Genomic DNA, 26,064 nt, shown 5'->3' with positions numbered 1-26,064 from the left:
GTGACGTCACAATCCAAGATGGCGGACACCGACACTCCTCAATCCTCACCCTGGACCCTGTCCCAGCTCCGGCTATTATATACTACTCTTGCCCCCCCCCCCTCCATCCAAGTGGTTTTTACTTTTATTTTACCTATTCTACGTATAACTCATTTGCCGATATTAAATGTAAATTGAAAGAATTGCAAAATTAAATCTTTAAGCATTTTTCACCAGTAGGCAGTGGCGTAGCGTGGGTGGGGCGGAGGGGGCGGCCCGCCCCGGGCGGCAACCCGCGGGGGCGGGTCGCCGTTGAAGCGGGTTGAGATCTGATCTATGATTCATCCATTACATGTGTCAGACACACTATAATGTTCCATTTTTATCTAAAATTTTGCGCACCAACTATTTTTTAATATTTATTTAAAAGAAAAACTGCGAAATCACTGACAGAGCTCTTTATAACGTTTGTTTGTTTACATACGAACGGCAACATCGCATCACGCCGCGCCGCCCGGCGCGCGCGAGCCGAGTTGAGCGGCACTCCTTATTATGTTAATTACTCATACAAAATCTTTTGTTTCACGCGTCGGCCCGTGTCGATGGCTCTCTTTCGCACTCATTGAATTTAGTACTACGCATTGTACTGTAAAGTTTGACCTTAACCCAGGGCAAACCAAACAATTCCGCAAACCGGGACACAGTAAAACTCCTATATTATTATTATTATTATTTATTTATTGTATACAAAAGTTACAATATTTCTTACATTAGTCTCGCAAAACCTATTCACCTAGGTTTGTCTGCGAGTACGGAGTCACACTCGTACATTAAATCTTATTTTATAATACACTTAAAATTGCTCTAATAGCTGTTTGAACATTGATTATTGTTTAAAAAGTATGGAGTATATTAACATAAATTACATTGAGTTAAGGTACATCTTTTTAAGTTTACGACTGAATTTTGTCCTGCTACTTGAATTTAAAACTTCAATAGGGGATGTTTTGTAAATCTAGTAGTAGTCTAGGAATATTTTTTTTTTTTTGTTTTTGGATATCTTGATTATTTATGGTACCTGTCATACAAAGAAAACATAATTTTTCATTTAGTTCAAAAATGGCGCCAACGATTTTTCTCAAATTTCTCGTCATTTTATCTTTTAATAACATCTATAACATGGCTTACTCAGTCAGTTTTTACCGGGAAACTCTAAAAAAGGTAGCTGCCATACAAAATCAATTTTGTTTGTAAATTTTCCTATTAGCCCGGCAAACCGCGCCGTCACCAAAACCACTTTTGTTTTGTGATAGATAAAATACTTATTTGAAATTCGAACGTGTCCTCCGGCCAATATTCATGGGAATACATAACTTATTTTACAGGTACAAGAAGAAGACGTACCTGCCGTCGCAGTTGGAAGTAGTTCTGGTCCCACCACAGAGCAGGGTCAAGACGAAGTCGACTCATTAAAAGTACCTCAAGCATCTAGTCATAAGCCTGCAGAAAAAGTGAATGTTGCCAAAGAAGACATAATTGAAATCGTGCCTTCTGCTCCTGCCGAAATCAAAGATATGAATCTCGACGATGTAGGTTGCTGGCCTTCTCCTATGACCGACGAAGTAAGAACGCTTCTAGTATGTCGCGGATCTGACTCAGTACAGCACATCGATTCCAAATTTGCCGATGTTGTTCGCTCAGGGACTTCAACGAAAGGCGGTACCCGAAAACTAACCAAAGAGTGGTTCTACAAACCATTATCTAACGGCGAAAAGGTTCTCCGAACATGGATGGTGTACTCGCCTTTGAAGCAATCCTTGTATTGTTTTTCTTGCAAGCTGTTTGGCAATACCGGCTCTAACTTCGCATCTGAAGAAGGATTCAACAAATGGTGGAAGCTAAATCCAAGAATAGGAGACCATGAAAATAGCCTGGGCCATGAACAGAGCTTCTTGAAATGGAAGGAGTTGGAAGTTCGCCTGAACTGTAAAGCAACCATCGATCAGAAACAACAAGAAGTTTTCGAAAGTGAGGAGAAGAAGTGGAGGGATGTACTGTACAGGTTGCTGAATATTATCCAGTTCTTAGCCAAACAGAATCTGGCCTTCAGAGGACATCGATAAGACATTCGAGGAGATGATAGTGGCAATCGCGGGAACTTTCTGGAGTTAGTGCACCTCCTAGCTAAATACGACCCTCTTCTAATGGAACACCTGACAAAGATAAAGCTGGGAGCAAGAGTCTCAGTTTCGTATCTATCTCCAGAAACCCAGAATGAATTTATAAACTTACTGGGACAGCAAGTTCGATCCACCATCATCCGTCGTATTCAAGAAGCTAAATATTATTGCGTAATCTTCGACAGCACACCAGTCATCTCCCACAATGACCAAATGAGCCAAGTTCTGCGATACGTACATATCGAAGGAGAAAAAGTCGCCGTGGTAGAATCTTTCATTGACTTCTTCGAACCAAAAGGAAAAAATGCAGAAGATCTCAGCAACGATATAATCGCGAAGATAACATTAGACGGACTGGACATACAGAATCTGAGAGGACAGGCTTATGACAATGCTGCCACAATGTCAGGGATCCACAATGGAGTTCAAGCCCGGATTAAAGCACCGAATCCGAAAGCTATATTCGTTGCATGCACAAACCACTCACTAAACTTGGCTGGGGTACACGCTGCTTCTGAATCAGTGGATTCCGTGACATTTTTTGGAACTCTGGAGAAGCTGTTTGCCTTCTTTTCCGCATCAACTGTTCGATGGAACGCTTTGGTTGCCGTCACAGGTCAAGCATTAAAACGAGTCACTGAAACGCGCTGGAGCGCTAGACATGTAGCTGTCAAGATGCTTAAAAAAAAGTTTGAGGTAGTTCTTGAGGTACTGGAACAGTAGTATATGAATGGGCATCCGACGGCAGGATGCAGGATGTGGATGGTGCGGATTGTGATTGTCTGTCCGCCATCTTGGATTTTGACATCACGGCGGCCATCTTGGATGAGCGTAACGGGACACCGCGTAACGTGACACTTTTTCGTGTGTGCAGCCAGCGTAACGGGACACAGCGTAACGGTACACAGCGTAACGGGACACAGCGTAACGGGACAAGTAGATCACGGCGGCCATCTTGGATCCACCATTTTGGATGATGTCATTTTGTTTTCTAGAAAATTCCGACATTGTGTTGTCCGCCATTTTGAATTATGACGTCATCGTTGCAATTTTCGTTATGGTCGCCATCTTGAACTTTAGACGCCATCTTGAAAATCTGCAATTTTTATGTTAGAAAATTGTGAAAAATTTTAAAAATCATTAAAAAATTTAAATAATGGAATTAAATAAAAATCTTAAAAACCACTGTTGCAGTTATCGTTACGGTCGCCATCTTGGATTATATAAATGTTGCATATTTCGTTACACCCGCCATCTTGGTTGAGTACTATACCATTCTTACACTTTACGTTACGACCACCATATTGGATCCTATTAATGTTGCAATTATCGTTATGGTTGCCATCTTGAAATTCAGTCACCATCTTGAAATTTAGACGCCATCTTGGAAATCCGTGATTTTTATGTTAGAAAATCGGGAAAAATTCCAAAATTCATCAAGAAATTAACTTAATAGAATTCCGATTGATTATATCGATTACCGTCCTAGGTTTGAACCCGGTGAGGGCAAAAAATAAAAAAATCAGATCCTTCCACCACAGAAGCCACCTACAGACTGACCTACCTCCACCAATAACAAGGTATTTACCATCAGCTGGTATGACATCATGTCCGCCATCTTGTCTTCGTCCACTGGAGTCCACCATCTTGTTTTCGTCTGCTAGAGTGTGCTGACGTCATGTTAATATATTGTTCTGTTCTCCATACCTTTAACCTTGTATATTAACATTAAACTTTGACCTTGACCTTGAACTTTTACCTTGACCTTGAACTTTGACCTTGACCTTGAACTTTGACCTTGACCTTGAAATTTGACCTTGACCTTGAAATTTGACCTTGACCTTGAAATTTGACTTTGTCCTTGAAATTTGACTTTGTCCTTGTCGGCCATCATGGATCCGACATTTTATGTTCAGTACATGCTACCAGGAGCCACCACCTGCCGGAGTACGCCATCTTGTGTGTGTACTTGTATTATAGAGGACATTCCCATCTGGATAGTTTTATTCTAACCCGCTACAGTGCAGTAATCATTTATTATGGAGGTGCCCCCCACCATCTTGAAATTCGACCACCATCTTGAAATCATGTAATAATGTAGCTAGAAAAGCCAGAAAAAAATCCAAAATTAATTAAATAAATTTGTAATCCATATAATGATTGATTAGATCGACTAAGGTCCTTGGTTCGATCCCTGGCCGATACAAAACATCTTTAATTTAAAAAAAAACTAAAAAAGTGTTGGTTTTAAAAAAAAACACCGCAAGTTCTTTTAAAAAAATTTTATTACATAAATTCAATAGGAAACGAAACGTATACACACATTACACACAGGAAACGGAACGTACACACAGTACACACAGGAAACGAAACGTACACACAGTACACACAGGAAACGAAACGTATACACACATTACACACAGGAAACGGAACGTACACACAGTACACACAGGAAACGGAACGTACACACAGTACACACAGGAAACGGAACGTACACACAGTACACACAGGAAACGGAACGTACACACAGGAAACGAAACGTATACACACAGTACACACAGTACACACAGGAAACGGAACGTACACACAGTACACACAGGAAACGAAACGTACACACAGTACACACAGGAAACGAAATGTATACACACATTACACACAGGAAACGGAACGTACACACAGTACACACAGGAAACGAAACGTACACACAGTACACACAGGAAACGAAACGTACACACAGTACACACAGGAAACGAAACGTATACACGCAGTACACACAGGAAACGGAACGTACACACAGTACACACAGGAAACGGAACGTACACACAGTACACACAGGAAACGGAACGTACACACAGGAAACGAAACGTATACACACAGTACACACAGGAAACGGAACGTACACACAGTACACACAGGAAACGGAACGTACACACAGTACACACAGGAAACGAAACGTACACACAGTACACACAGGAAACGAAATGTATACACACATTACACACAGGAAACGGAACGTACACACAGTACACACAGGAAACGAAACGTACACACAGTACACACAGGAAACGAAACGTACACACAGTACACACAGGAAACGAAACGTATACACGCAGTACACACAGGAAACGGAATGATCACACATACAGTATCGGAAACACACACGCTTAGTTGGAAATCAGAATACAAGAAATAAAACATACTTTAAAATATATAATAATTTATTTATTTGTCAATAGTACACACATGAAAGTTAAACAATTTATTATTGTATGTAGCCAGCTTTCCGAAGTTCTTTAAGTATGGACGATACTTCCTCGATATACGAGTAGTTTCCTCTACGAACAGATGCCACCATCAGTCTTAGCCGGTCATCCAATATGTTTGGTTGTTTCAACGATGTGTTATCAATCTCTTCTGTCACCATCTTCCTTGCACGTTTATAATAAATATTATTATCTCTGGTGTCTACCGTTTTATCGTCATCCACAAGGTCACTTTCGTCATCGAGCCAGTGATTATCACAAGCTTGATCAGATTTATTTATTGCAACACGTCATTTCCATCGTTTCGGTCTCAATCCACCATCACAGTCTTCGCTCTTACATGCTTGAGGTGCTTCAGCACAGTCTTCGATCACGCCATCAGCTTCAGAGTCACTGTAGCAATCACCGTAGAAGGCACCGTCTTCACCCAGATTACCGTATGAATTCGATAGCGTTGACGTCGAAGTGTCTTCATCTTCATGCTTCATTTTTAGGAGTCCATCATTTTTACAAAGTATTGTGGATCTACTGAATATCGGCTTGGTTGTATTCTCACTTTTCACGGTGTTGTTACTTCCATTAGTTTCAGTCTTCACGAAGCCATCAGCATCCTTCAATTTATGTTCTTCAACATGATCGATCGATCTAATACCATCTCGCTCAGGTCAAGGAAAAATTATTGTTGTATTCTTTAGTCTAGTGGATCCATCGATGTGATCTATGACGTAAGTAGGCTTGGCTTTACATGTTCTACCATGTATTTTTAATCCGTCAATTCGTGTTAACAACCTGATACACCGATTACAGCTTAACATTTTGCGTAGTGGGTTTTTAATACAATCATTCTTCTCATACCGTTCAGCATTCTTTATCAAGGTAAACACCTTGCTACAGTATCTGCAGTGATGTTGTTTTGATACAGCTACATACATCGAAGGCTCCAAAAGGCTCCAATTGCTCCAACAGCTTTTTGTTTCATCAGCGCCAATGATATTTGGCTAGAATGCTACGAGTCTAAGAGACTATGAGGTCTCAAGGCTACGAGTCTAAAAGGATCTAGCTGGTTATGACTTATACATGGCTGCGGCGAGTCTGCATGGCTAAAATACCGCGTGGCTACGTAAAAACATGACTATGAAGCTACAAGGATACAAGTCTACTCGGCTCCAAATAAATGCAAGACGACATGGCTACAAGAAAACTTTGATACAAAGCTTCAATTCTACGAGTCTACAAGACTCCACCAACTACCTTCGAGTGTTTAAAGCTACAACTGCTCCATCAGCATTATGTTATAAGATTACAAGGCTACTTGCTTACGTAGCTACAATTCTATGAGGTCCCAAGACATCATGACTACACGACTACGAGCCATGAGGTTACGAGACTACACGCCTACGAATCTTAAAGTTTACGAGACTGCAAGGCTACAGAGCTACGAAGCTTCTAGAACACAAGTTTATGTGACTGCGAGGATACAGGACTTCAAGTCTGCATGAGTTCTTGACTACGAAGCTACTCGTCTACAAGGCTCCAATTACCGTATCTTTCTTCGACGGAATTTTCTCTTTTGCTCCAACTGCACCATCAGCTTTATGTTATAAGATTACAAGGCTACTTGCTTACGTAGCTTCAAGTCTACGAGGCTCCAATGCATCTTGACTGCGAGACTACGAGACTATACGATTGCAAATCCTCAAGGTTACGTGATCTCGAGGCTATAGGTCTATGAAGCTTACAGAACGCATGGTTACGAGACTGCCTGACTAATTGGCCGCATGGCTACGAAACTTCATGTCTCTAACTGACTAAAATAGCACCATTCAGTGGTGAGAGTTAATTTATCTCATGCAAAGGTACTTGTTGCAAGTAGTTCCGCTTTTCAACAACAGATATCGCCACATGTTGCTTACAGATAAATAAAATTTATTTCTTTTATGTAGGATGCAGGATGCTCACTAACGCCCGCAAAAGAAGCACGGCTTCGGAAGTCACCAAGGAGAAGGAAATTCGTCTTGTACGTTAGTGCTTCACAGATGTCTCATGGTATATTACTAGACTGAGTAATAATATTTTTTTTTATTTCCACCTCATTAAAAAATATTGCAAGTGACGATTTAGTAGCCGAAAATCACTAATTAAATGTAACTTTGAATAAAATGACATGTCTCATTAAGAGTAAAACTCCTTCATGGAGAGATCGGTTTCTCAGAAATAACCAGAAGCACTTGGAGAAACCACAGGAATGATCGCAAGCACACGGAAAAAACCTTCATAATATTGACAAGAATAATCAGAAGCACACGGAAAAAACCTTCATAATATTGACAAGAATAATCAGGAGCACACGGAGAAAAACCATCATAATATTGACTAGAATTATCGGTAGCACACGGAGAAAAACAATCATAATATTGACAAGAATTATCGGGAGCACACGGAGAAAAACCATCATTATTTTGATAAGAATAATCAGGAGCACACGGAGAAAAACCATCATCATATTGACAAGTATAATTAGGAGCACACGGAGAAAACCGACATAATATTGACAAGAATTATCGGGCGCACACGGAGAAAACCACCACACATTTTCTTTGATATCATAAAATAAAAAAAAATTAAAAATAAAAATAAATTAATAAAAAATTTAAAACAAAAAAAATCTACAAAAAATACATAAATAGATTCTGCTAGCTTGTAAACTTATCATTGTTGAGCAAAGATAGAGTTTTAGTACAAGCCAGAATTTTATGTATTTTTTGTAGATTTTTTTTTGTTTTAAATTTTTTATTAATTTATTTTTATTTTTAATTTTTTTTTATTTTATGATATCAAAGAAAATGTGTGGTGGTTTTCTCCGTGTGCGCCCGATAATTCTTGTCAATATTATGTCGGTTTTCTCCGTGTGCTCCTAATTATACTTGTCAATATTATGATGGTTTTTCTCCGTGTGCTCCCGATAATTCTTGTCAATATTATGATTGTTTTTCTCCGTGTGCTACCGATAATTCTAGTCAATATTATGATGGTTTTTCTCCGTGTGCTCCTGATTATTCTTGTCAATATTATGAAGGTTTTTTCCGTGTGCTCCTGATTATTCTTGTCAATATTATGAAGGTTTTTTCCGTGTGCTTGCGATCATTCCTGTGGTTTCTCCAAGTGCTTCTGGTTATTTCTGAGAAACCGATCTCTCCATGAAGGAGTTTTACTCTTAATGAGACATGTCATTTTATTCAAAGTTACATTTAATTAGTGATTTTCGGCTACTAAATCGTCACTTGCAATATTTTTTAATGAGGTGGAAATAAAAAAAAATATTATTACTCAGTCTAGTAATATACCATGAGACATCTGTGAAGCACTAACGTACAAGACGAATTTCCTTCTCCTTGGTGACTTCCGAAGCCGTGCTTCTTTTGCGGGCGTTAGTGAGCATCCTGCATCCTACATAAAAGAAATAAATTTTATTTATCTGTAAGCAACATGTGGCGATATCTGTTGTTGAAAAGCGGAACTACTTGCAACAAGTACCTTTGCATGAGATAAATTAACTCTCACCACTGAATGGTGCTATTTTAGTCAGTTAGAGACATGAAGTTTCGTAGCCATGCGGCCAATTAGTCAGGCAGTCTCGTAACCATGCGTTCTGTAAGCTTCATAGACCTATAGCCTCGAGATCACGTAACCTTGAGGATTTGCAATCGTATAGTCTCGTAGTCTCGCAGTCAAGATGCATTGGAGCCTCGTAGACTTGAAGCTACGTAAGCAAGTAGCCTTGTAATCTTATAACATAAAGCTGATGGTGCAGTTGGAGCAAAAGAGAAAATTCCGTCGAAGAAAGATACGGTAATTGGAGCCTTGTAGACGAGTAGCTTCGTAGTCAAGAACTCATGCAGACTTGAAGTCCTGTATCCTCGCAGTCACATAAACTTGTGTTCTAGAAGCTTCGTAGCTCTGTAGCCTTGCAGTCTCGTAAACTTTAAGATTCGTAGGCGTGTAGTCTCGTAACCTCATGGCTCGTAGTCGTGTAGTCATGATGTCTTGGGACCTCATAGAATTGTAGCTACGTAAGCAAGTAGCCTTGTAATCTTATAACATAATGCTGATGGAGCAGTTGTAGCTTTAAACACTCGAAGGTAGTTGGTGGAGTCTTATAGACTCGTAGAATTGAAGCTTTGTATCAAAGTTTTCTTGTAGCCATGTCGTCTTGCATTTATTTGGAGCCGAGTAGACTTGTATCCTTGTAGCTTCATAGTCATGTTTTTACGTAGCCACGCGGTATTTTAGCCATGCAGACTCGCCGCAGCCATGTATAAGTCATAACCAGCTAGATCCTTTTAGACTCGTAGCCTTGAGACCTCATAGTCTCTTAGACTCGTAGCATTCTAGCCAAATATCATTGGCGCTGATGAAACAAAAAGCTGTTGGAGCAATTGGAGCCTTTTGGAGCCTTCGATGTATGTAGCTGTATCAAAACAACATCACTGCAGATACTGTAGCAAGGTGTTTACCTTGATAAAGAATGCTGAACGGTATGAGAAGAATGATTGTATTAAAAACCCACTACGCAAAATGTTAAGCTGTAATCGGTGTATCAGGTTGTTAACACGAATTGACGGATTAAAAATACATGGTAGAACATGTAAAGCCAAGCCTACTTACGTCATAGATCACATCGATGGATCCACTAGACTAAAGAATACAACAATAATTTTTCCTTGACCTGAGCGAGATGGTATTAGATCGATCGATCATGTTGAAGAACATAAATTGAAGGATGCTGATGGCTTCGTGAAGACTGAAACTAATGGAAGTAACAACACCGTGAAAAGTGAGAATACAACCAAGCCGATATTCAGTAGATCCACAATACTTTGTAAAAATGATGGACTCCTAAAAATGAAGCATGAAGATGAAGACACTTCGACGTCAACGCTATCGAATTCATACGGTAATCTGGGTGAAGACGGTGCCTTCTACGGTGATTGCTACAGTGACTCTGAAGCTGATGGCGTGATCGAAGACTGTGCTGAAGCACCTCAAGCATGTAAGAGCGAAGACTGTGATGGTGGATTGAGACCGAAACGATGGAAATGACGTGTTGCAATAAATAAATCTGATCAAGCTTGTGATAATCACTGGCTCGATGACGAAAGTGACCTTGTGGATGACGATAAAACGGTAGACACCAGAGATAATAATATTTATTATAAACGTGCAAGGAAGATGGTGACAGAAGAGATTGATAACACATCGTTGAAACAACCAAACATATTGGATGACCGGCTAAGACTGATGGTGGCATCTGTTCGTAGAGGAAACTACTCGTATATCGAGGAAGTATCGTCCATACTTAAAGAACTTCGGAAAGCTGGCTACATACAATAATAAATTGTTTAACTTTCATGTGTGTACTATTGACAAATAAATAAATTATTATATATTTTAAAGTATGTTTTATTTCTTGTATTCTGATTTCCAACTAAGCGTGTGTGTTTCCGATACTGTATGTGTGATCATTCCGTTTCCTGTGTGTACTGCGTGTATACGTTTCGTTTCCTGTGTGTACTGTGTGTACGTTTCGTTTCCTGTGTGTACTGTGTGTACGTTTCGTTTCCTGTGTGTACTGTGTGTACGTTCCGTTTCCTGTGTGTAATGTGTGTATACATTTCGTTTCCTGTGTGTACTGTGTGTACGTTTCGTTTCCTGTGTGTACTGTGTGTACGTTCCGTTTCCTGTGTGTACTGTGTGTACGTTCCGTTTCCTGTGTGTACTGTGTGTATACGTTTCGTTTCCTGTGTGTACGTTCCGTTTCCTGTGTGTACTGTGTGTACGTTCCGTTTCCTGTGTGTACTGTGTGTACGTTCCGTTTCCTGTGTGTACTGTGTGTACGTTCCGTTTCCTGTGTGTAATGTGTGTATACGTTTCGTTTCCTGTGTGTACTGTGTGTACGTTTCGTTTCCTGTGTGTACTGTGTGTACGTTCCGTTTCCTGTGTGTAATGTGTGTATACGTTTCGTTTCCTATTGAATTTATGTAATAAAATTTTTTTAAAAGAACTTGCGGTGTTTTTTTTTAAAACCAACACTTTTTTAGTTTTTTTTTAAATTAAAGATGTTTTGTATCGGCCAGGGATCGAACCAAGGACCTTAGTCGATCTAATCAATCATTATATGGATTACAAATTTATTTATTTAATTTTGGATTTTTTTCTGGCTTTTCTAGCTACATTATTACATGATTTCAAGATGGTGGTCGAATTTCAAGATGGTGGGGGGCACCTCCATAATAAATGATTACTGCACTGTAGCGGGTTAGAATAAAACTATCCAGATGGGAATGTTCTCTATAATACAAGTACACACACAAGATGGCGTACTCCGGCAGGTGGTGGCTCCTGGTAGCATGTACTGAACATAAAATGTCGGATCCATGATGGCCGACAAGGACAAAGTCAAATTTCAAGGACAAAGTCAAATTTCAAGGTCAAGGTCAAATTTCAAGGTCAAGGTCAAATTTCAAGGTCAAGGTCAAAGTTCAAGGTCAAGGTCAAAGTTCAAGGTCAAGGTAAAAGTTCAAGGTCAAGGTCAAAGTTTAATGTTAATATACAAGGTTAAAGGTATGGAGAACAGAACAATATATTAAAATGACGTCAGCACACTCTAGCAGACGAAAACAAGATGGTGGACTCCAGCGGACGAAGACAAGATGGCGGACATGGTGTCATACCAGCTGATGGTAAATACCTTGTTATTGGTGGAGGTAGGTCAGTCTGTAGGTGGCTTCTGTGGTGGAAGGATCTGATTTTTTTATTTTTTGCCCTCACCGGGTTCAAACCTAGGACGGTAATCGATATAATCAATCGGAATTCTATTAAGTTAATTTCTTGATGAATTTTGGAATTTTTCCCGATTTTCTAACATAAAAATCACGGATTTCCAAGATGGCGTCTAAATTTCAAGATGGTGACTGAATTTCAAGATGGCAACCATAACGATAATTGCAACATTAATAGGATCCAATATGGTGGTCGTAACGTAAAGTGTAAGAATGGTATAGTACTCAACCAAGATGGCGGGTGTAACGAAATATGCAACATTTATATAATCCAAGATGGCGACCGTAACGATAACTGCAACAGTGGTTTTTAAGATATTTATTTAATTCGATTATTTAAATTTTTTAATGATTTTTAAAAATTTTCACGATTTTCTAACATAAAAATTGCAGATTTTCAAGATGGCGTCTAAAGTTCAAGATGGCGACCATAACGAAAATTGCAACGATGACGTCATAATTCAAAATGGCGGACAACACAATGTCGGAATTTTCTAGAAAACAAAATGACATCATCCAAAATGGTGGATCCAAGATGGCCGCCGTGATCTACTTGTCCCGTTACGCTGTGTCCCGTTACGCTGTGTCCCGTTACGCCGGCTGCACGCGCGAAAAAGTGTCACGTTACGCGGTGTCCCGTTACGCTCATCCAAGATGGCCGCCGTGACGTCAAAATCCAAGATGGCGGACAGACAATCACAATCCGCACCATCCACATCCTGCATCCTGCCGTCGGACGCCCATTCATATACTACTTGGAACAATTAACAGATTCATCTCAAACTTCCGAAACAAGATCGGGAGCCAGTCTTCTCCTGACAGCCATGCAGTCATTTAACTTCCTAACTTTTCTTGGCTTTTGGGCTGCAGTGCTACCTGAAGTAGATGACGCACAGATTTACCTGCAGCAACGAGGACTAAGTGTGGATAAGTGTGCTCAGAAACTCTGCGCTTTGAAAACCCTCTTAGTGGAAAGTAGAGACAGTTTCGTGCAAGAAGCAATTGACTTTGCTAAGACTCTCTGCGAAAAACTCGGAATCGAACTGAAAACGAGAAGAATTCGCAGGAAAAAACGCATGCATGGCGATGAATCTTCTGAAGATGCAGCTTTGTCTCACGAACAGGAAATCCGTCGAGAGATTACCGCATCATTCGACAAGATCATTCAATAAATGACGACTCGATTCCAGCAAATTCAAGAAATATCGGACAAGTTCGGATTTTTGATGCCAGCGAAACTTTTGGACAGCAAGTTCGAGTGTGATCTTTCCCATGTATTATAAGACATCGACAAGGACGAGTTTCAGATGGAGCGGAAGCGTCTTTAGCAGTTTGTTGTTGTTGCCTGTTCTGAATCAGAGGAACATATAAGTGGTAATGGACCACTGGAGCTCCTCCAGTTCATTCAAAAACTGAATCTCGGAATTTCGGTTCCAAATATAGTCATCTTGATTCGTATATATTTGACTTTGGCGATTAGTGTTGCAAGTTGTGAGAGAAGTTTTTCGAAGTTGAAGCTAATAAAAAATTACCTTAGATCTACTATGAGCTCCGCTAGACTATCAAACTTGGCTATATTGTCGATTGAACAAGAATTGGCTGCTAATATTGATTTTGACAAAGTTATTTCTGAATTCGCTGCTCATAAGGCCCGTAGAATCCGCTTGTAAAACCGCTCATCCTATTTTAACTTCAATAAAAGGTACCTCATTGCATGTGAAATTTAATTTTAAGTAAGCACCTATAGAATGGGGGCGGCAAAATGGGTCTCCCGCCCCAGGCGCCGAGATGGCACGCTACGCCACTGGCACTAGGCCTTAATATTTTTGTAGATAATTCGTTTTCAGTTTTTCAGTGGCCAAACACTACTGTGCAATAGTTATTGTTTTAAATTTGTACAGTAAATCCTCAAATACACCACAAAACAAACAGTAGGCATATTGCCTTTGTGAAACAATAGGTATCTGTAAGATAGAAGTATCTTGTAATTATTTATGATAGTGATAGAGGGGAATAAGTCATGCCACTTTCCATTGTAATAGGCTTAAATATGCTGAAGAAATGATTTTACAACCACTGAAGCTCATTTCAAACGAGTATTTTTACGCCAGTTTAGAATGTAACCACATCCGACTCATGCTTCTCATAAGATACGATTATCTTGTGATTAGGATCTGAAATTTAATCAGTCTATCATCGTCTTCTCTCTCATCAACTTGCTCTTTTCATCTCGCTAGATCATATCAACCTCCTTTTTTTGTTTCTAAAACATCGTTCAAGCAAGTTAAGCGCTTCTCTAGCTGCCTTGTGACTGTATACGATGCTAAGGCTGATGAAAGGTATTCACTGACCTAGCGAGCAGATTTAGGTCCATAGTCCATAAGCACCCGAGCACTCGGGTAGCGCAATGGTGCCATAATGAAGAGAACGGTAGTCATAGCCACTATTCCATGCTTCCCTGTCTACTGGAGTGATGTTTTGTAATATTCTGGCTACTTCGTATAGATAACACAAGTGCCATGTTATGATATCTAACGGTGTTCTGTAAAAATGGCTTCCAGAAGTACCTACTTCCTAATGTGGCATCCTAAAGAGCCAGTGCAAAATCCACAGAATAAACAGGCTACCTATTCATATTCAAATACTGACTTAGTCAGAAGCTGAGACAAGGAAAGGGAGAGAAAAGGGTGCAATAACCCAACCCAACCCCCCCCCCCCCCCCGCCCCTCCCCCGCCCATTCCGACGTATCCCAGACATTCCAATGACAGGCAAGGTCTCTCCTTGTTATGTTCCTCAGTCTGACAGATATTTGGCGTGTAACAGACTTGATAGATTATCAAAGTTGACCAGATTGATTCAAAACTAAGTATTATCGTGGAATACAAAATATTTTCAGTGTGACAAATTATTATTAAAATATATTTTTGCAATAAAGAATTATTAGGGCAGTGATAGTTTCATCGCTTCCATTATGGTAAGGGAGAATGCCAAAAGAAGAGTCTAGATGGAGTAGAACATTAGCATTTGCTTTATAGCAATTAGTATCAGGTTTCCAAGTATATATAAATAAATTTTAATATTCTTCAAGCAACAATAGCTGCAGAGTAAGGAAAATATTAATTTTGGAGGAAAATTTACTATAAACTGAGTCGTATCTCCTATGGTCACCAAGCCCAGTACCCAAGCCGCTAATATCCGTCCCCGCTGGCGGCGCGCACCCTCGCATCGCTGGTAGAGAGGCCCAGTGAATCTCTCGCCCGCTCTTAAGAATGTACATATCATTTTAATATGGTGGGAAAAAAAACCAAAAAGGGAAGTGCACTGTAAGGATGTGTGTGGCCCCTTCGGGCCATCATAGTAAATCAACACACATTATTTATGGGTACCGCCTTAAGCACTATTTGATTGGGGGAGTTTAAGTAGGCATCAAATGGAATAGTCCAAACAAGTGACGAACAATCTTCCATTTGACTTTCGCACCAGTTACTGGTCCGACCTATCTAGTTGTTGGACAGTCACATCATTTGGTGACCATAAATGTGTATTTGTTGGTCAGACATGTCTAGTCAGTAGCCACATATGTCCAGTCGGTAGCCAGGCTTGTAAACTCTGTGGCCAGCCAGGAACGTCCAATTGGGAGCTAAAAATTCCCAGACAGTGGCCAGGCACATCCATTTGGTGGTCTGGTACATTGTGTCGGTGGCCAGGCACGCTGAGTAGGTGCCCAGGTACATCCGTTTGTTGGCCAAGCACATCAGTGGTTTACCAATCACGCATATCCAAGCTCTCTTTGATTAAATGGCCCCTCTGGATTGTTTGAGGGAACAAATGGGAAATTTTCCCTCGAAGAAGGAATTTTATCCTCGAAATAGGGAAATTTGAAGGATTTTAAAGTATTTTTTTAGAAATTTTGAGGAATTTTTGAAACCAATATTTTCGCCGTGACATCAGATGACGGTAGGTCATTGAGCTACAGATATTATTCTACTCCTTGTGGAGTCTCAGCACCAGTGTCGCAAACCCTATTTTTCATATAAAAATATATCTCCAAAGAAATGAGTAATATCTGTTGAGTCAAGACTATATTTTTAGTATATTTTCTCTGTTTTTTTATAAGAATATTTGAAGTGAAACTTCTTCGGTCGCGATGGGAGTAAAATTTCAAGGCCGAATTTTAATGCAACGATTGACGCCCTCCGACTTGCTGGCATTTAGCAAGGGAGTATTTAGGCAGAAAGCAACATAAAAGAGTTTGAGCTAACTGTTGTGCACCGCGCCACGGGCCGTATTCGCAAGAAAATAGTGTTCTTTCAAGTACCTACTTATTATTTTTATTATTTGTGTAAATCAGAATCGTTAAACAATGTTATATGAGTACTGTTTTAGCTGTGTAACTAAATATTTATTTCTCGAATAATTACATTTTCACCTACTTCCATGTCATCCGGCCACAATCCAGTTGGCTAAATGTTATCAATTTTTCGAAAAACCCTGTTTGTGTTATATCTGTCTAATTTGTCTAATTTGTTACACTTCAATGTTGACAGGTTAATTATTTGTCACGAATTATTAGTAGATATAAGTATTAGTAGATATAAGTAGATAACACACCATAACATAATGAGCCCACGAGCATGTAAATATGTTAAGTCTAACTAAGAATATGCTAGTTAAATTTTTTTTAACAAATCCCGTGCCTGGAATATTATTTTTGTTTTTATTTTTATTTTAATAAAATTTCTAATAAACACAAAAAAGTTTCGGATTTTTAAATTCTTGAAAAAGAAATGATAGTCAAAAACACCGCCCTGTATTATTTTTAGAAAATTGTCTTTTTTATATATATATATATATATATATATACCATTTTATCATTTCGATACACTTACGACTAGATGTTTGAATTGCCAAAGAAGTTTCACTTCTATCATGTGTACTGCAGTTATACACACTCGTTTATTATCGTTTTTAGTATCTTGGCATCTAGCTGCATAAAAATCTAATATCTCAATTTTTAGTTAGTTCTACACACATTGATCACAAAACCAGCATGGATTTTCTGGAATACGCTTATAAACACTTATAAAAATTACTCCTCTTGAGCAAAAGTCTAGGTTCTCATCTGGACTTAGCGAAAAAGACTACCTACTGAAGTTTTGCTTCCTTCACCATTCTTCCTTGTAGTTCGAGATCTAGAAGAGCTCACAAATGAAAAGAGTGTCGACATTTGAAATATTAAAAAAATTATGCGTTCGTGGGTGGAGCTGTCTTATAGTGAAATATCTGTGCTTTCGCTCGAAACACCGCCTGCCTCCAGTCATGCGGGCTGCTAGAAGTTAGTGAAGCGAACCCTTACGTAAGATTTAACTCCAGCAAGGGCATCATTTGGTGCCCGGCCTGATGGATGTGTCACGAATTAAACTTATGAACATGCTCAAAAATCTATCTGTAACATACATTCATAAGATACTTGAACATTACGAAAATAAATACTTTCCTACTCCATTATGTTACTTCAACTGTCAGAAATAGGGACACTCGCCAGCAAACTGTATAAACACCTCAGTTTGACCGAAATGTGCCAATCACCAGTATTCACACCGAAGTGAGTAAAACCACAGAAGTGTATCAATTGTAAACAAAATTGTTGCTGTTAGAACATACCTACTCCGTCTATCAAGAAGGATAGGGCGTACCATAAACAGAGCTACTGAGTTCACCACTGGCGAGACATGCAAGAGGATCACAGCTCTGCAAGGCATTAGATCTCCCTAACCTTCAGTGTTGTTGTCAGTGCTCGACCTATAGCAACATATGCATGGGACAGTGTTTATAAGTGCGACTTTACAGACCGAAGAGTCTGTACCTTTACAAAAGTATTTTCAGGCCACCTGAAAGACGATATATGCATAATGTAGCCCCACTGTCAGCGAGCTTACAAAATTACCTCTGGGAGAAAAATTAACAAAATAAAGCTCCCGAAATATGTCCTCATCTCGTCAACATGAAGTGACATCAAAGTCTCAATCGTCTTAATATGTCACTGAGACTGTGACAGAAATTAAATGGATGTTGATGCGGAAACTCTTCAAATTCTGTTTGGTCCTTTCGGTCACTTTTAAATCGGTTTAGGGTGAAGCATTTTCTTGCATTCTCAAATCGCTTCTACTTTTTTATTGTTAAGAGAATATCCCACCATGATTTATCTAGTGGCATTTAAACTAAATGAAAAATATCTAGCTTCGTTTTACCTAACTGTATACTTTATTCCTTGCTTCAGAAATGAACTAATGTACGATTCCATGCCACTTTAGTTGACATTAGCTGTTATTGCTGCTAGAACATTCATATTCCCCTAATAAATGTTTCATTCTTTGCACTTTTAATTATTTTAAGCACAGTCTTTATGAACTCCACCCAAACGTTTGGTAGATGGTTGCTGTTTCTGAAGACTGTCTACCTCAAGTTTGTATGACTCCTGGTAAAGAGTCATTATGTTGTGTAATGGTGCTGCACTCAGCCCCTAGCTCAGCCATTATAGCTTTGTCACATTGCAAACAACAGAGTGAAAAGATATGGCACGATTTAAATAAATCTACCTTGTTTGAATATATCGCTATTATATTAAACAAACGGCACAAAATAACAATAGTTCCTCCAAAATTCACATTGTTGTGCTTAGCCAACAAAAACTCTGCAAGCCAGTTTAATGCCTTTTATCTCAATTTTATGCGCAAGACAACATACCTACCTAAGATATCTTACTTATAACTAGAAAAATCCAGCCATACAAATAAAACAATGACAATGATGAAATTCTAATTTTTATTTATTGTCTTTGTTTCCAGGACACAAACCAGTACTTCGCTAAGGCAACCCCGGCCCAAAAAGGAGATTACATAGAATTCATTGCTGAAATTGATTTACTAGCGGCAATTTCTGCATGCCCACATGGTAATTAATGGCTTTTCTTAATTATTATCTAATTTTTTCAAACACAGGGTGGTTCATTGTTGTAATTGCAAATCTGAATGAATCAAGGTTAAGTATACTGCAGTTCAACACAACAACTGTCTTTAGAAACTTTAAATTTGAATGTCTTGTAGATTCACTTTTTGACGTGACGTCTACTCAATCGATGAACGCCGGCTGCACTAACGAAAAAGTATCCCGTAACACACATTGTCCTACTACGATGTGTCCCATTACGCTCATTGTCTTCCGCGGCAACCAGGCACTCGTTAATACATATTTTCCTATGTTTATCGCGATGGGCGTAATTATTAATGATTTATAAATAAAATTTCGTGCCCGGGGCCACAATTGCATATCATTTTGAGCACTGGAAGACATAAAAACGTAAAATATTCTCGACAAATTTTAATCTCGGCCCCAGCGCACCACGAGCATCTGGGTTGGAGATTAAAGCCGAAATTCTTTCTTAAACTTACTAATACTTATTTTATTAACTGCAAAGGCATTTTTATTATATTCTACATTTAATTTCACGATGAACAAACTTCGTCGTTAAATGTGTAATTGCGAAAAAGCATAAAACATTCTCGACGATCTTGAAGTTAGTATAAACATGGCGACCGACTAGCAGCCGACAATATATTTTAAATTTCCCGCCTACCACTATAAGATATAAACATGGCAGACTACATTCATTTTTAAAACTTCCACAACACAAAACAAAATTTTTATATGACGCTGCCGCCGGTGCTCCCTCTGAGAGAGCACAGGCCGTTATGTGTCCTCAACACCCGAATTAGCTCCAGTGTAACGAACACGCCCGCGCTTGCAAAGTAGAGTAGGGTAGGGCAGTGCACCGAACGACGTGACGCTATAGTAACGGCCGGCTGTGTTGCGCGAGCGCCCGGCTGGGTGTGACAATGCGCAATACGAACGTAGTGCACATGCAAATTTCATTAGGAGAAATACCTAAAACTTTTTATGTACTTAATATTCAAGAATAATTATTACATGTTAATTGATATGCTTTTGTGTCACAAAACTAGCCGTCACCATCTTCCCGCGCTCCGCAACTTTCCGCGGGAATTTGAGCCCTCCCTGGCCGGGTTGCCAGGGAGAGTCGTCAGTCGCCATATAGCACTCACCAGGGCCGGCAGCTCTGCGCATGTGGAGCCTTCAACCTTCACGCCAAAACCAGCATGTAGCTTCCATAGGTAATTTCTTGTAATCCATTTTCATCCGCTCCACGGTCGGCCCTAAATCGACTGTACGATGTGTCGTGTGGTTTTTTTATTAATAATGTGTGACTCAGCCACGAGTTGTTTCGCGTAATACGTAAATCTTATTGTTTTGGGCAGCCTGCCGATGTGCCCGCTCTTCACACCATAATTCCTCCGTCAGGAGATTTGGACTTTGCCCACGCAGGGCGGCATTGCGCCAAACGCGAACAGTGACTTACTAACGAATCAGTTCCTGGGACTTGCCGCGGTTGCGAGTGAGTTTCCGTGCCCCGGTACCGCCGCGCCCGCGCCCAGCATTACGTGGCCCCACGCCACCACGAGGATGGACTCTCGATAACTATACTAATTTAATCTGAGTAGTGTTCCTGTATCAGATCCTTCCGGCCAACGGGACAATTCCAGGTCAGACTCTTTCTCCGGTAGCGATGTTAGTATTAGTTTTCAGCCCTCAGCCAATCATGTGCAGATAATCCCAGTGGTTCAACTAAGTCATTTATTCATTAATTAATTGGAGTGTTCCTTTGTTTCACCGTCTCGAGTATCACTAGCCGCAACCTCCAGACGCGCCACGCGCCTTCATCGCCTCTATTACTGCTCTCAGGGTAGCCTGCAACCCTCGGTGGGGTATTTCTAGGGAATTCCGCAAACCGCGAATCAATACCGCCATTCGAGGGCTGTGTGTGCAGAGATGAGAAGGTAGACGATGATACGGCCAGTTACGTGACTGTATCAAGTGACGTAATGTACTGAGGTCGTACCGCCGAAGGCCACAAAGCCCGGCCTCCACCCGCCAGTATTGGCTCCCGCTGGTGGAACGCACCCCTCGCCAGCTCGAGTCAAAGGAAGCACCCTCCCGCAAGTAGCCCTAGCACCCTGTACCTTAATAAAACATACTCACCTGGCAAGAATGCTAGAAAATTAAGCCCCATTAAACTCATCAGGTATAATTACCCAAAGTTAAGTGCCGGAAATAGTGCGTCTTAGTGTGTGTGTGATGACCCCCTAAGAGCACCCCAATTCGCTAACGCAAATTATTTCCCGTGCGGCCTGGGGCCTTAATTAAAGCGGAAAACCACATGAGTGCATCATAGTCGTAATTAATTATAAAATGTGCAGCGAGGGGAGTGTTTGAATAGTAAGCGAACAGTCGCAAACTTGAGCCCCACTTTTGAATGTTTTATCGGCTATTTGTGTGGCCACAAATTCAATAGACACAGAACCAGTTAAGAGTAGCCTTAAATCTAATTTAAACAAGGGTGACATGTAATTAGCATGTAAGTTTTCCAGTTTATATTGTATAACGGTAAATTCGAGATTATGGCGCGAGGGAACAATGACTCCCTCCAAGACCGAAAGTGTTCCCCCGGCAGTTCTCCGCAGATCGCGGTCTAGGGCGGACTTGTTCGTCCCGCGGAGTGTCATCACCTTTGTCTCACTGATCGTCATACTGGTAATTATTTAATTCTTCAAAACCCTTTTCAGTCACCCTCCGCGAGTCCCTAGGCCATTTACGGTGCAGGGCTTAACACGGCCGCTTTTCATTTAACTCCCATGACGCGTTCATGTCGCCACGCGAGTAACAGCAGAACGGACCTGGCCGACTCCAGATCACAGAACTTTTGCTAAGACAACGGCGCAAACGCCTGCCGGTAACAAACTTTAGTAATTAGCGAACACGTGAAGTGTCAATTTAATTATAATTTACGGGGCTGGCAAACTCCAGCCGAGACACAACATATAACTGCCGCTAGGGAACGTGGACAATTAGCGTAAGCAGAGTAGGCACTCTGCCTTGTACTTTATTTAATTAACGTGTCAGTGTAAAGTGTTAGTGCAACGTGTCGAATATAATTGTGTACTTTGTAAACAGTGTTTTCGGCATCGCAAAATTAAGTGACACGCACAGAGCATAATAAAAGCCACCAACCGGATCATGCCATCAATTATTTAACTCAAACCAGTAATCACCTCAACCGACCCTCCGCATATGGTGTGTCACAAACCAACTCACAGCCTACGGACCTAGTTAACACGCTAGGGCTAACGAACCACACCCTGCTCTACCACCCCGTGTCTTCAACAACGGCTAGACACACGGGCTAGCCTGGCGCCCACCTGGTAAATTCGGCATAGAAACAACTCACTACACACTAGGTTCACCCCGGGTTGCGACCACAAAAACCCGGGTGATGGCTGTACCGTGTGATGTGTTAATAAATCAAGTTATATTTACGTATTATTTTAATCGTACGGCGTCCTGGGTGACCTAAACAGCCCGGGGAGTCCTGGTCGACGCGTCCCTGCCTGCAGCCACGAGGCAAAGAACCCCGCCCTCGAGTCAAAATCCTAGTTTTCATAACTTAAATTCATTTAATTGTAAATCAGGCAGCGGGTACGGCGTCAAAGCATATATACAACATCTGAAATTATTATTTCCAAGATGACCTCATGGCCATGCGGTTAGCATCGTTCACTACCTATCCAAAGGCTGACGGATCGAATCTCCGCCGCCGCGATACCTTCCATTTTTGTACTTGTAAAAATAAATACCGCACGCGCGACACTACAAAAGTAATAAACATATTTGTATTAATGAGTGCAAATTAAAGTAAATTACTAATTAAATTGTATATTTCATTTCACTCCTTCTTTGTATCCATACAAAATAGCGATAATTCAATAAAAATGATTCAATTTTATTCATAAATGTATGCAGAGGTAGATATTATCATACAAAAGATATAAAAATTAAAAAAAATTACTTCCTCTAAGAATAACATATTTTTAATGCCTAAATGGTTTGGTTACAAAAACCTATTACGGCTCAGTCTCAGGCTGAATTGGATATTTCATTTTCTTCTGGATCAATTATTTTATCAATGTTTTGTTATGACGTCACGTTAAACTATCGTCCGTAAATCGACTTTACAGACAACCAATTTTTTTGAAACAGCTTCATTCCTGTCTCAGAAATAAATGTGCAATGGACATCAGGTTTTGTGACAAGACGAACCATAGTTTTCTAATATAAATGTATTTCACATGTGCATGTTCTGTCGTTTGACATAGGTATACAAGAAAACGATTCCGCTGTGGGAAGTAACTGCCGACCAGGGAATAATGCTACCAACCCAACACAGAGCACGTGATTGTCGCTGCAGCCCGGCACACTACCGTCCACTCTGGCCACAGCTCTTGCCTGTTGTCACGTACACCCCTGCATGTGTACACGAGCAACCACTAGTCTTTGTTGGGGAGTGGTGCCACATTAGAGGACACATTCATGCATTTTGATTTTTACTGAATTTATAAGATCTGTTAACAGTTTAAACTCTTCGCCTTTCCTTTTAGCTTTTAGCTTTTAGCTATAAAAATTTGTGTGAATAAAAATTTAAACAATTTATTACTGATAATTTTGCTGAGTATGTTCATCCGTAAATTAAATGTACCTACTGTAGAAAGTAGTTATGTTAACAAACAGGATAACTTGATGAAAACGTAATCTTGTTCCAGGTGATGTGTCGTTAGTTGTGGGGCAAGAAGTGCCAGAGAGCTTGTGCCATCCGCTGGGAGTGCAAGTGTTCCAGGCTACCAACCCGACTGTGAAGTTACCATGAAGCGATTGTGTTGGTCTTTTGTAATCACTGTTAATAATGTGTAAGCGAAATTGGCATTCAAAGAACTAATTTTTTTCAACTACCTAAAAAAGTTCATAGAAAACAGTATTTTTATATTATTTGATTTAACTGACGTGAGCTCAAGTGATTAAATATCACACTGTTGTAGTGGCATGTGACTATAATAAATTGTAAACAAACTGATAAATCAATTATTGGTACAGTTAAATACAAGTAGCCTAAGTATAAATAGGTAATCATTGACATCATTCAATTAAAAAAAATAATCTAACAGCAAAATTGTGTAGACATGATTAATTATTAAAACAAATTATAATATATTTGGTGATTTTAAAAAGATTACTTTATTTCCCTTGTACACCAGCTTCATTTTAGTGTTTAGAGACTTGGTTAGAGTTATAATAGAAAAATTATAATTTAAACAAAATTAATGTTATGCATAAAAATGACAATTCAAGTCTGGAAGAAATTATTTATCATATTGAAAATATGTAACTCATAATCAAAGTGACTGTTGACATCTAACTCTGTAAGCAGCTAAGACCCGTCCCCACCTTGTCAGTAGGCTATATGTCCCTGCCCCATCAGTATCCATCCCTTCCCCGTCAGTATCCGTCCCCAACTCGTCAGTATCCGTCTCTGGGCCCACCAGTACCTGTTCAATCACCATCAGTATCTGTCAATGCCCTGTCAGTATCCGTCCCCACCCCATCAGTAACCATCCCTTCCCCGTCAGTATCCATCCCCAACCTGTCATTATCCATCCCTGGGCCCATCAGTATCTGTCCATGCCCTGTAATTATCCGTCCCCCATCAGTATCCATCCCTGACCCATCAAAATCCTTCTAACCAACATCAGTATCCGTCCCCACCTCATCAGTATCTGTCCCAACAACAACAGTATCAGAACCCACCCAATCAGATTTAGTCTCCATCCCATCAGTATCCATCCATGCCGAATCAGTATCCATACCCTGATCCGTCAAAATCCGTTCCCACCCTGTCAATTTCTGAACCTGCCCTGTCAGTATCGATTCTCACCTCGTAAGTATATGTCCCTGCCCCACCAGTACCCATGCCCATCCCATCAGTATCCGTCTTCACCACGTAAGTAAACATCCCCAACCCATCAGTATCCTTCTACACTGTCAGTATCCATCCGCATCCCATCAGTATATGTTGTCGCCTCATCAGAATTCGTCCTTATTCTGTCCATATTCATCCTTGCCTCGTCAGCATCAGTCCTCAACCCATTCAGCATCCGTTCCCATCCCATCAGTATCAGTCCCTGCCCCATCAATATCCTTCCTGGCACCTCAGTATCCATATCGGTACCGGTATTTGCTCAACCAGTATCCACCTTCGCCCCATCAATATCCGTCCCCACACCATCAGTATCCATCCCTGAACCCATTAAAACTGTCCCTGTCCCATCAGTATCGGTCCCTGTCCTTCCAGTATCTGCTTATTCCCCATCAGAATCCACCTCTGCCTCATCAGTATCCATCTACACCCTTTCATAACTGCCCCAACCCCAGGGCCTGATTAACCCTTAGAATAATTAGGATGCAGCCTAGGGCGCGAGGATCGGGGGGCAGCGCTGAAATCGTGTCTTCGCATGCACTATTAATCTAACAAAGTTAGTTTCGCTTGCAGATCGATCTGAAAACTTTTATAGGTACTATGAACCATTTTAACATTTTCACACTAGTAAACAAAGTCAAAACTAATATACTACTTTTTAGGCCGACCATAACACACGCACCTGGCGGAGGCATGTCCTCATAATTAGCCTAGGGCGGTCAGAACTCTTGATCAGTCGCTGCCCAACCCATCAGTATTCTTCCCCACGTCATCAGTATCTGTCCCTGCCAAATCAGTATCCGTCCCTACCTCATTAGTATTTGCCCGCATCCCATCACCATCCATCTCTGCCACATCAATATCC

General features: G+C 40.4%; 1 protein-coding gene across 1 annotated transcript in view; it reads left to right on the top strand.

Moving 5' to 3' along the window:
* LOC134535694 (uncharacterized) overlaps positions 1-24,095 on the top strand; it is a 77,358-nt gene extending 53,263 nt beyond the window's left edge. The window contains 3 exon segments of the mRNA XM_063374892.1: positions 8,263-8,286; positions 19,111-19,216; positions 23,992-24,095. Of these exon segments, the coding sequence (XP_063230962.1) occupies positions 8,263-8,286; positions 19,111-19,216; positions 23,992-24,095 (234 nt within the window).
* Positions 24,096-26,064: the final 1,969 nt, after the last annotated feature.

The sequence above is a fragment of the Bacillus rossius genome, chromosome 10 (assembly GCF_032445375.1).
Source record: "Bacillus rossius redtenbacheri isolate Brsri chromosome 10, Brsri_v3, whole genome shotgun sequence".
Lineage (NCBI taxonomy): Eukaryota > Metazoa > Arthropoda > Insecta > Phasmatodea > Bacillidae > Bacillus > Bacillus rossius.
This window is presented reverse-complemented; position numbering and strand designations above follow the sequence as displayed.